The sequence below is a fragment of the Momordica charantia genome (genome assembly GCF_013281855.1).
Source record: "Momordica charantia cultivar OHB3-1 chromosome 8 unlocalized genomic scaffold, Mcharantia_2.0 BLBB01000008.1, whole genome shotgun sequence".
In the NCBI taxonomy this organism is placed as follows: domain Eukaryota; kingdom Viridiplantae; phylum Streptophyta; class Magnoliopsida; order Cucurbitales; family Cucurbitaceae; genus Momordica; species Momordica charantia.
In genome coordinates, this window is record NW_028275166.1 from 19,456,932 (window position 1) to 19,469,654 (window position 12,723).

Genomic DNA, 12,723 nt, shown 5'->3' on the forward strand with positions numbered 1-12,723 from the left:
CCACAAGGTACAACCTTTTACCAAGCGGATCGGAACTGCACGTGGGGAAGATATTCGTTTCAAAGCAAGACCTGCGTATGGTGTTGTCAAATGCAGTGAAGCGATCTAACCGTGAATACAAGGTCAGTAGGTCAACGAAATCAAAATTCGATGTTTGCTGCATTGGCAATACATGCAATTGGAGGGTTGCAACCCACTCCGTCGGTAAATCTTCGATATTTTGTATATCAAAGTATGTAGGTGCACACACCTGCACGATTGACACTGTGAACCACGACCACAAACAGGCGAGCAGCTGGGTCGTAGCGAATCTTATTAAGGATAGAGTTGTTGAAACTGATCGTATTTACAAGATAAAGCATATTAAGGAGGATGTCCGTAAAGAGTTCGGGGTGAACATAAGTTATGACAAGGCCCATCGAGCACGAGAGTTAGCATACGCTATTGTTAGGGGCCGACCGGAGGATTCCTACATGCATCTCCATGCGTACGGTGAAGCGATAAAAATAGAGAATCCAGGTACTATTTTCCACATCGAGACTGAAGGTTCGCTTAACTTCAAATATCGTTCATGGCATTGGGTGCTAGCATTAGAGGGTTTCAATCAATCACAAGGCATGTAATTATGGTTGGTGGCACACATTTGAAGGGGAAGTTCAGAGGAGTGCTACTAATAGGTGTCGCCATGGACGGGAATAATCAAATATATCCACTTGCATTCGCGATTGTAGACAACGAAAGCAATGCATCGTGGAAGTGGTTTATGAAGAACTTGAACGACATGATCAGAGACCCACCAGAACTTGTATTCATATCTGATCGACATGTAAGTATCACCAATACAACAAGTGAGATATTCCCGGACGCATTCCATGCTATATGCACTTATCACCTAGGGAATAACATAAAGACTCGATTCAAGAATGCTGCATTTTACAAATTGTATCAGGATGCAGCGTATGCGTATCGGAAGTCACAGTTCACGTACTACTGGAACCAGATACTATCGGTTGGATCGGGTTCACTTGCTAAATACTTACAAGAAATTGGGATAGAACGGTGGGCTCGATGCTACCAAGTTGGTAGAAGATATGAAAACATGACGACAAACAGCGCTGAGTCTGTAAATGCCCTCCTTCGAGAGGCTAGAGAGTTACCTATCACTAAGATTGTCGAGTTCATCCACGACTTGCTACAAAGATGGTTCCACGAAAGAAGGACTCACTGGTCCACCCAAAACACCTCTCATTCAGACTATGCAGAAGAGCGACTTGCACTACAGTTTGAGAAGTCTCGTCGCTACACAGTCAAACCAGTCGACTGGTGCATGTTTCATGTTGAGGACGATGGCTTGGACAGGACGGTTGATTTGAATGCCCGTACATGTACATGCATGGAGTTCCAGTACATGGGCATTCCATGTTCGCACGCAATTGCAGCAGCGAGGCACAAGAATATAAATTGCCACACGTTGATCGATCCATGCTACAATGTGGACTCCCTAATTGGTGCCTATGCCGAACCAATCTTACCGGTAGGCCACATGTCGGAATGGAAAAGGCCAGCTGATTACCAGCCTATTCCCGTCCAACCACCAGGACTTGTTAAACGTGCAGGTCGGTGTAGAACGCAACGGATCGCCTCAACCGGTGAGCGTCGTGTTGTCAACAAGTGTTCTCGATGCGGTACATCGGGTCACAATAGACAGACATGTACTAACCCAATTACGATGGCACGGACATCTGCATGCATATATGTGGGGGACAGTGTAAGTCAATCAGATAGGGCAGTTCCTCTATGAGAACACCCAATTTCTGTAGTAGTATATTTGTTCTTCAGTATCTGGAATCTGTCTTGCTTTCTCGTTGTATCGCTGTCTCGCTCTCGTTGTCTCGCTCTCATTGTCTCGCTCTCGCTGTCTCATTCTCGCTGTCTTTGTCTCGCTCTCGCTGTCTCGTTCTCGATTTCTTGCTCTCGTTGTCTCGCTCTCGCTGTCTCGATGTTATGCTCTTGATCTCTTTTACTATCGTTCTTCTCGATGTATATTTATCGCAACGATAACCTATCTTTCTCGCTATCTCGCTTTCTCGATTTCTCTCTTTCTCGCTCTCTCGCATTATAGACGTATGTATCCATACCCTTTTATCTTATAATTAAGAGGTTAAGTAAGAGGGTGGTTAATTAATGCGCTCTTTCAAATCCTCAGTCCCAGTTGTCTTTCCACCTTTTCAATGCAGTAATTAATTACTCTTCCTACCCGTTATCCCAATTTTTGATTTAATTATTTTGTCAATTTTCCCTTGTCTTCACATCCATTATGAAACCAACCAAATTTCTCTATATATAGATACCACAAAGTACACAACAACGACATCCAGATTAGAAGTATCTAACATTTATTTTTCAGAAGCAAACATGTCAACATCTAACGAGTCAGATGGTTCCTCTTCCGACGGAGCAACCAGTCCTATCTCAAACCATCCCTCCTCCTTCGCGGAGAACGGAGTGCCAAGTAACGGTCCTCTTCAACAAGCACAGGAAGAAAACGACCAGCTCAGGAGAGAGCTACGTCGAACGCAACACGAGCTCAACAACACGAGGTACATGTTAGCTCGGGTTGAAGAAACGAGGGACTTGCTGGAGGGACTGCTGAAGGAGGAGAAGGAGGAACGACTTCGTCTAGAGGACAGGGTGGCTCTGTTATTGGCCCGTCTACGTCGATACCGTAATAATAATAATTTTTAAAATCTCATTCTAGTAGTAGCTTATGGTTGTTGTTTTGTTTAAGCTACTAAAATAAACTTTTGTAATAGGATGGATGGAGCCCTTGTTTGCTACTTTAATTAATTAATTATTTGTTGTTAGTGCTTACTTTCTCAATATCCTACAGTATTCTTTCTTTTTCACGCTCATTCTCGTTCGTGATAATTTTTGTTGTACTTCTAAAATTTATCCTTTATTATCATCATCGTCACTTACTTATTACTATTTCTTCCACATTTATCCACTTATCGTATGGTGCTGTTAATCGTTCACGATGACGTCTCATTTTCGTTCAAGCTCATTCTCGTTCAAGCTTATTCACGATCTCTTTCGTTATCTGTTTTGCATTCTTGCTGCTATTTTCCACTGCACCCGTTTATTCTCAATAGACTGAAATCGAATAAGTATAAAAATAAATAAATGCAGCCTTTAAAGAACATCAACCAACAATTGAAAGAATTAAATTTCACGTTTTTTCATCTCTCTCGCTCTCGTTCATGCACGCTCTCGATCAAGCCCATGTACGGTCTCGATCAAGCTCATGCACGCTCTCGATCAAGTCCATGCACGCTTTCGTTGTACGCTCTCGATCAAGCTCATGCACGCTCTCGATCTCGCTCTCGCTCATGAACGCTCTCGATCTCGCTCTAGCTCATGAACGCTCTCGATCTAGATCATCCTCGAAGTAGCTATCCATATCCATTTAACGCGCTAACGATCTCCTTCTTGCCTTCACGCCCTGTCCGTTAGCTTCTCTCCCTCCACGTCTAAAAATCAACAACCGAGTAAACAAACAAATAAATAACTTATATGAGAACAAGCCCAATGAAACATTTCAAAACAAAGACCGATGGATAATGGAGTTCGAGCATCGACAGTCAGTCGCCTGTAGATGACAGAAGCAAAACAACCCTAATAGTGAGAGAGAAATGGAAGACCGATAGATGCTGGAGTTCAAGCATCGAGAGTTGCCTGTAGATGAGAGAAGCAAAACAACGAAAAATAATGAGAGAGAAATGGAGTGTTTTCAAGTAAGGGGGAGGGAAAACTAAAAACTTTTCGTACCGAAGTAAGGAGGGGCATTGGAGGTCATTTGACAAAATAGGTGATGTCAGCAGATAACTAGAAAACTTGTGTTTTGAGGCCAGACTTATTTTGTCAATTTTTCCTGTATATTAAGGTCGCCGTTGGGGAAAAACCCTCCAAATGGTTCAACTCGAGTTTAAAAAAAAGAAAAAAAAGAAAAAAAAGAAAAAAAAAACCCCTCGAAACCGAAACACCGTGACAGTGAGTGTTACATTTACACTAATATAACAAGCGCAGACTATCAATAATCAGTTAGGTCTTTGGAGTAATGGGGAAAGACTCGAAGCAAAAGGATGCCGGCGGCAAAGGGAAGGGGAAGGCGAAGCAAGCAGCCGCCGGAGCCGATGAAAGTGCTTCCAAAGGGAAAGGAAAGTCCGGCAAAGCCGCTGCCGATGGCCTCGGCACCTGCACTTATGTTAAAGGTCTCTCAGTCTCTCTCTATTTCATCCTTCTTAGAGGGCTACAATTTGCGTTCCTCGTTTAGGGATTTTGGTGTCTGATTCTCATGCTGTTGTTTTTTCTGATTCTGCTGTTCAGCGAGGCATATACTGTGCGAGAAGCAGGGTAAAATTACTGAAGCGTACAAGAAGTTGCAGGACGGTTGGCTTAGCAACGGAGACAAGGTTCCTCCTCCTGAGTTTGCTAAGGTTGCCTGTTCTTTCTTCTTCTTTTTGGCTTCGTCAATTAGTTGACCATTCGCATACTCTGTTTAAGGAAAGCGAATTCGGGGTGCTTGATATATAAAGGGCAACATGCAGAAGTTATTGAGTGTGGTTGTTTGAGTGATTATATGTACTATTGTTGAACTTTCGTAGGTGTTAGTTTTCTATAAACATAATCATTGGCCTTCCATTTGGTCACAACCCAAGATTGATACTTTTAAATGTCTATACTTCTGTTTGAACTTGCATAGGTGTTAGTTTTCTTTAAAAATAAGCATATTATGTCCATCAAACACAACAAATGTACATTGTTTTATATTTCATTGCAATGATTAATATTTCCACATTATCTAAACAATTATACCTTACTTTTTGACCAACCCAGAAGCACTTTTGTTGGTGAATGGAAATTAGGGATTGCTGTTAGGTATCTTTCCAATTGATAACAACACGTTGTAACAATCTGGCTGTTGTCTCAGTTAGCTGCTGAATACTCAGAGTGCCCATCAGGGAAGAAAGGTGGGGACCTAGGATGGTTCCCTCGTGGAAAGATGGCTGGCCCATTTCAAGACGTTGCATTCAGCACTACGATTGGAGCAACCAGTGCACCATTCAAGTCAACGTATGTCCTTTCAATTTCTTCCATTGTAACTATTGCAATTGGGTTTGTGTTTCTGAAATTTTCTTTTATGGCCACGTTCTTTTTTCCGAATATTAAAAATTTCATCATCCTTTATATGTTGTCTGGGTTAAGATTTGGATTAAATTATTTGGTGATGGTTTTTCTAAGCTAACCTGGTATCTAAAAGCATAGAACTTTGTGGTTCAATGCACTAAATTCTATTGTTTGTAATTGTAGCTTTAGAGGAATTGCTATTTTTTTTGATACCTATGAGTGTTTGAGCTAGTTTAGTGCTCTCAACTAATCTCACATGACAACTGCTTAATCCTACTGCATTTGGTTGCAAAATAAATTTGTAGGATTTTAAATCCCAGGTGCCATCATGGTCTGAACTCATTTTTTTAAGCGAATAGGTATAAATTTTAAGTGACTGTTGAGATCCTACGGAGGTAGTTGACCATGTCATAATGGGAGCTTGAAATTAACTTTTTAAGCGAATAGGTATAACTTTTAAGTGACTGTTGAGATCTGTGGAGGTAGTTGACCATGTCATAACAGGAGCTTATAATCTAGTTATTATTATTATGACTATTATAAATATTATGATATTCTTTTTTTAAAAAATATAGTTTATACTTAGAGACAAGATATATATTTTTTAAACCTTTCTTGGCCCTGCAGAGGATGACCTGTCCTTCCCACTGTATTTTTTGAATTATTTATTAAGAAAATAATTATAATAAACATTAGGTGGTGGTTTGAATTTATTTAAGATTGATATATCAAGTAGTGTTTTTAGTTCTTGATTTTTAACCATGACGTTGAATTTTGAGCACTATACCCGTGATGGTTGTATTGGAATGAATTTCTTCCCTAATGTTGGGAGAAGAACATCTTCCTTGATGGATACATGCTATTATCGTGAGAGATATGTATTAGTAATCTAACTGTTGCATTCATTTACTATTGGAATATTTTTATTATTATTATTTTTTTTGTCTTAGTAGTCTTACAAACACGACTCATGCTAGGGTGCAATGGGTTAGGTCCAACACAACTAACAAATTCCTTTTATGATGATTTTCCAGTAAAATATATCCTCCTTATTACTAAATGTTTGAAAGTTCCCCTAAGATGACATTATTGAAAGATTCTCTCACCAACCCTTGAAATATAACCAATTGGAAACGGAGAGTTTTTTGCCTTTGGAGCTTGAAGAGGAGAAATTATGTTTAGAATCTCCATGCTCCGTTGACTGTCTGCGGACCTTTCTTGAAAGGCCTAGATTGGAGCTTATTTCAGGTGACCATGACGTTTTATCAAGATAATTGGGAAGGAATAAGGAGGATTTGATGAGAGCGTTTGGGAATTTCGCTAAAAGGGGGTCATTGATGCTTCCATGAATGAAACGTATGTTTGCCTTATCCCAAAAAAATAGAATGCTTGTAGGTTGGGAAGCATTAACACGTTGAAAATGGCGAAGTGTTGGTGTCGTGTCGGTTCTCGGACACACATCCAACACGTTAAAATAAGTGTTGGATTTTTTTAGAATTTTTTTGTTTTTTAAAGGACACGTGGGCGACACGTTAAATGACTTTCATTTATAGATCTTCTTAGTATTTCAGCCCAAGGCTCAATCCATTACCATTAGGATTTCTTTTCATTTATGTTTTCAGATTTTTAAAATATTTCAGCCCAAGGACTAGCCCACTACCATTAGGTTTCTTTTTTCAGTTTCATATCTACTACCCACGAACCTTCCTTTCTCCACTGGCTGCCCTCCTCATCGTTTTCTTATGCTTCTCCGATATTCTTGGTGCTTCTTCAGACATTCTACAACGTTTCTCCTTCATTTTTTCTTCTACTTTTCTCCTTCTCTGCTTTTTCTTTAGGCAGTTCAGTTCTCCGAATTAGGGTATTTTTTTTAAATTTTTTTTGCCGTTCTTTTTTTTTTTTGTATGTATTTTACTTGTTTTTTAATCTATTTGTGCTTCCTTTATTTTTCTTGTTTATCTGCCGTTTCTTTTTTTATTTTTTCATCTTGAATATATACTGAAACTCGTGTGTTAATTTAATTTAGGATGAAGTCACCTTCTAGTCAAAATGAATTACGTTCTGATTCAATAAGTCCCTCCAATATTGAAGATGAAATGAATCCATTGTGGCGATATGTGACAAAAAATCAAAGATTAAATGAAGCAGGTGGAAATGTTTCTTGGCAATGCAATTTTTGTCAAGAAACGAAGAGAAGTTCTTATACAAGAGTTAGGGCTCACTTGATGAAATTAAGTGGTTATGGAATTGGGATATGTCAGAAGGTCACCCTTAAAGATGTTGCTGAAATGCAAAGGTTGGAAGATGAAGCTAAAATTCGAAAGGAAAAGAATGCTCCTAAAAAAGTTATTTTACCACCTCCATCCCATAACCAAGCTCAATCTTGTGGAAGTATGAGTGACTATTCTTTTTCCTTTTCAACCACGAAACCAAAGAAAAGAAAAAGCAGTAGTAGTACACTTGAGAAGTCATTTAACATGACAACCCATGATCAGTTGCATTCAGAAATTGCTAAGATGTTTTATTCTTCAGGTTTGCCTTTTCAGTTGGCTAGAAATCCACATTTTGTGAGAGCATTTACTTTTGCTGCAAATAATCTATTGTCGGGTTATGTACCTCCAGGGTATAATATGTTGAGAACAACTCTTCTTCAAAGAGAAAAGACTAATATTGAGAGATTGTTGCAGCCTATTAAAAGTACATGGAGTACAAAGGGTGTGAGCATTGTCAGTGATGGATGGAGCGATTCACAGAGGAGGCCTTTCATAAACTTTATGGCAATTACAGATGGAGTACCAATATTTCTTAAAGTTGTAGATTGCTCTGGTGAGGTTAAAGATAAATATTTCATAGAGAATTTGATAAAAGAAGTCATAAATGAGGTGGGACATCAGAATATAATCCAAATAATTACTGATAATGATCCTAATTGCGAGGCTGCAGGGCAGATTATTGAATCACAATTCTCAAATATAGTATGGACACCGTGTGTAGTTAGCACTCTTAATCTTGCCTTGAAGAATATTTGTTCTTCAAAAAATATTGAAGGTAATGAAGATGTATTTAATGAGTGTGGTTGGATTTCTAAAACTTCTGGTGATGTAATGATGGTTAAAAGTTTTATCATGAATCATCCCATGAGGCTTGCTATGTTCAAAGAATTTGTGTCTTTGAAGTTACTTTCAATAGCAGAAACACGCTTTGCATTCACAATTACTATGCTAAAAAGATTTAAGCTCATTAAGAGTGGTTTGCAAGCTATGGCTATTAGCGATAAATGGTCATGCTACAGAGAAGATGATGTGGGGAAAGCAAAACATATGAAGGACTTGGTACTCAATGATATTTGGTGGGATAAGATTGATTACATTCTTTCTTTCACATCACCTATATATGATATGATTAGAGCTTGTGATACAGATAAACCTTGTCTTCATTTGATATATGATATGTGGGATACTATGATTGAAAAAGTGAAGGCGGCAATCTACAGATATAAAGGAAAACATTTAGATAAAATCTCATCTTTTTATAGGGTGGTGCATCAAATTCTGATTGACCGTTGGAATAAAAATAACACTCCACTACACTGTTTGGCACATTCTCTAAATCCAAGGTACTTTGGAACTATATCTTAGATGTTAATTTATTATTTTTATTTCGAACCACACTCTAGAGTTTGATATATTTTAAAATTATATAGGTATTATAGTGAACAGTGGCTTCAGGAAGATAAGAATCGAGTCCCACCACATCAAGATTTGGAAGTAACTCGAGAGAGAATGAAATTTGTCAAAAGATATTTTAGTTCAAATGAAGAGCGCACAAAAGTATGCTTGGAGTTTGCCAATTTCTCTACAATGGCTGCAGAGTTTGCTGACTATGATTCTATACGTGAAAGATACTAAATAGATCCTAAGAGTTGGTGGGCCGTCCATGGTGCTATGGACCAACTTTGCAGACATTAGCTTTGAAACTACTTGTGCAACCTTCATCTTCCTCATGTTGTGAGCGAAATTGGAGTACATATTCATTTGTGAACTCTTTAAAAGGGAACAAGATGACCCCACAATGTGCAGAAGACTTGATGTTTGTCCACAACAATCTTCGTCTTTTATCAAGAAGAACTCTAGAATATTCAGAAGGAGATACTAAATTTTGGGACATAGCTGGAGATTCTTTTGATTCATTTGAGGACGTAGGCATGCTTGAAATAGTTAGTCTATCTTTGGATGAACCAGAATTAGAAGCTATAGTTTTTACTGATGATACAAGTCAAATGAGTGAAGATGAAAGTGACAATGTTGGGGCAAATGTGTAGAAGGGTTGTTTGATTTTCATTTTTAGTTTTTTGTGTAAAACACGTTTTGTAGGATACTGGATATTGTTGACGGTGGTTATTTCATGAATGTTATGTATATATGTTGATGTTTAAAGGCAATAATATACTTTTAAAAGTATTAAATATTGATAATATGTCAAAATATGCACACATATACATACATTTAAAAAAAATTAAAGTGTTTCTAGCATTGTGTGTCCTACTTTTTGGAAATTGACATTCATCGTGTTTGTGATTATTAGCTTGTAGGATACACTTTAGGCCAATCAATCTTGTCACAAGCCTTTACAGAATTATTGCCGAAACTTTAGCTGATAGGCTTAGAAAGGTTCTCCTTGCCACCATTTTTGATTCCAAAAGCATCTCTCTTAATGGGAAAAAAGCCTTTTTTTTTTATAAGGGGGGAGGTTGCCTGTTCAGGCCGTTCTAAGTGGTTTGCTAACATACTATTTGTCCCTGTTTTAGATTCTTGTGTTAGAAAAAATCGAAAAATTGGATTTATGTTTAGTGGATCTCACACCTACCAAGAAAAGGTATATTGTTTTTGTTTGACCTTTAATCATATATAAACTAGTCTCTAACCAAGAGCTTGGAGAAGATTAGGGATTTCCTTTAGGAGGGGTGGATGAGGGGGTGGGTTGCATTTAGTTAATTGGGAAACCATTTCAAGACCTTTGGAGGTGGGGGCTAGGGTTTGGGTACTGGGAATGTGATGCTTAGGAATGAGGCTTTGTTGCCTAAATGGTCGTTGCATTTCTTTCAAGAACCTAGTACCTTGGGGCATAGGACTATTGTGAGCAAATATGAGCTGCATCCTTTTGACTAGGTCCTAGCAAGTGGACTTAAGGTGTGTGCTAGAAATCCCTGGAAGGCTTTTTCGTCTGGTTCACCCTTCTCTTTGCAGTTTTTGAGATGTTTGTGGGGGATGGGTCTAATACCTACTTCTGGAGGAGAGTTGGGTGGGAGGCCAACCCCTTTGCCATTTATTTTCGAGTGGTTACCACCTCTCTGATAAGAGGATGCATTCGGTAGCCTCGGTTTTTGTGTTGGGGAGGAGTGTGTCTTTGCTTTCTTTGGTCTCAGGTGACCCTTTACGAATAGAGACTTTGGAGGTTTCGACCCAACTTCTTATGTGGGCAAATGTTCCTTTTTGTTGGGGAATGATTTTCTAGTCTGGGCTCCTAATCCCTCCAAGTGGTTTTTCAGTAGCTTTTTCTTCCATTTGTTGAGTTCTACTTCTCTTCACCCTTTTTTCCCGTTGTTTGCCTTGCTTTGGAAGGTCAAAATTCCAGAAAAAATGAAGTTCTTTGGGATGCAGATCTTACATGGGAAAGTCAATACATTGGATCGTATCCAAAAGTATTCTTTTATTGGGGCCTCAGTGGTGGCTTTTCAAAGGTGCTTTGGATGATATTGACAATATTTTATGGTCTTTTTAGTTTGCATAAGATATTTGGGATCGTTTTTTTGTGTGAGAAATAATAGTCTTTAGGGGTTGGAGAGATCTAGTGAGGTTATCTGTGAGCTTATTAAACACATAAGAATTACTACTTCCTAAAGTAGGTAGCCATCATGGGGTTTAAACCTATTCCCTCTTAATTACCCTAGTCCATTTGGACCAATGAGCCACCATGATGGTTATATTATTTTGTTTTCAGAAAAAAACGTTTGTTTACCAACTTTACTATTTTTTTTGTTTTATTTTTTTGTGGTTTGAACTCTACTTTTTGAGAATGATTATAAAATACTAGCCTAACTTAAAACATTAAGAAAAGTAGCTTCTAAAATATTTGCTTTTGTTTTTCCCCTAACAAATTGGCTAGGAATTGGAGTGTTTCCAAAGTTTTAGAAACAAGCAATTCATTTTGAAAAACTGAAAACTAAATCGTTACTGAACCTTGACTGAGATAATATAGTGACAATTGCGATAGCGAGTTACCTAGATCATGCTTTTGGATCCTCTTTCCAAAGTCTGTTTACCTTTTAAGACTCTCTTGATGTTGCGGTGAACCATCAATGCGCCACATAGCTCATGTTTTTTATTTGGTGCAATGCAGGCATGGGTACCATATTATCTTGTGTGAAGGGAGAAAAAATTAGGAAATCTGACTGCATTTGAGCAAATTGTAAATTTGGCCATCAGCAATAATCATCCCCAGTTGGTTTCTTCTCCTCTTTCTGTGTTAAGAGCTCTACAAAAACCTTCATTTACTGTGTTTCTGTTCTCTCTGCAATCATGGACTTGACGAAACCAATACACATGCATGTTCCTACTTTAACTATACCGTGTATTTATAGTTTGGTGTTTTATTTTTAATAATATTTATTAGTGGAACCATCTTTTGATAGTGAATATTTATGCGTGTGATAACAGGAAAATATCTCTGCTATTGGTGCACAGTTATTACTTTAGGGAAAGAAAATTATTTACACGTCACTTCTGCTATATTGACCAGTAAATATGTGTAACATTTTCCTATTTATTTTGGTAAATGTCTCTCTTCATTTGAGTATAGAATCTTATGGATATAAAATTAATCTTTGGTTCAAGTAAGGTGTACAGTAATGTTCGTTTAATTGGAGAAAAAAATGTCAATGTAATGGGAGGAAAGGGGGGATGTGTTTAGAGAGAATGCCTACAAAAAGAGAAGTGAGAAGTATTGGACATTGGCGTGGTGCCCTCAAACTCCATCCGAGTCCAATGCTGGAGTTGGATAAAAAAATTTTGAGTTATAATGTTGTAGTGTAACAGCGGGCATACTTTGGGAGCTCTTGTTTTCTACTAGTTATAGGATGAATGCTATCACGATTGCTAGAGTTCGTATGTTCAATATGAGAGGTGTACTAAGATGGCTTTAAAAACCTAGCTCGTGCGTTCCTCGAGTGTTGTGTCCAATCGTTGTCATGGAAAACTTTTCTTTCTAGTCGTTGAGTTAACCTTTCTCGGCTATTGTGCTCTTGGTGGGGTTTTCCTTCCGACGTCATGTTTAGATAGCTTCTTAGTCTCACTTGGTGGGTTGAGTCCATGAAGTAGGTTGAGCTACCGCATGCTAATGGGCATGCTTAGCGGCTAAGGTGGAGAGTAACATAAGTAGTAGATATATGCGTTAGCGAGGTTAGTGGTGAAGACGAGTCGGGTGGTTGACTATTCTAGCTAAGTGAGGCTCGGCGGTGAACACAGGATACCTACTAGT

General features: G+C 38.4%; 2 protein-coding genes across 3 annotated transcripts; both read left to right on the forward strand.

The window, feature by feature from the left end:
• The first annotated feature begins 625 nt into the window (after positions 1–625).
• On the forward strand, positions 626–1,801 carry LOC111023235 (uncharacterized). The gene has a single exon (XM_022300616.1). It carries the CDS (start codon positions 626–628, stop codon positions 1,799–1,801), a length of 1,176 nt encoding a protein of 391 aa, XP_022156308.1.
• A 2,264-nt stretch (positions 1,802–4,065) lies between these two features.
• On the forward strand, positions 4,066–11,884 carry LOC111023231 (FKBP-like peptidyl-prolyl cis-trans isomerase family protein). Of its 2 annotated transcripts, XM_022300612.2 has the most exons (5): positions 4,066–4,271; positions 4,387–4,496; positions 4,991–5,133; positions 7,214–8,803; positions 8,891–9,654. In XM_022300612.2, the coding sequence occupies exons 1-5, from the start codon at positions 4,118–4,120 to the stop codon at positions 9,093–9,095; spliced, it is 2,202 nt and encodes a 733-aa protein (XP_022156304.1). In that variant the 5' UTR covers positions 4,066–4,117; the 3' UTR covers positions 9,096–9,654. The 2 variants fall into 2 exon arrangements, with proteins under 2 accessions (XP_022156304.1, XP_022156307.1); XM_022300615.2 differs by lacking the exons at positions 7,214–8,803; positions 8,891–9,654 and adding an exon at positions 11,587–11,884 and having other exon boundaries at positions 4,089–4,271.
• The last annotated feature ends 839 nt before the right edge of the window (positions 11,885–12,723 follow it).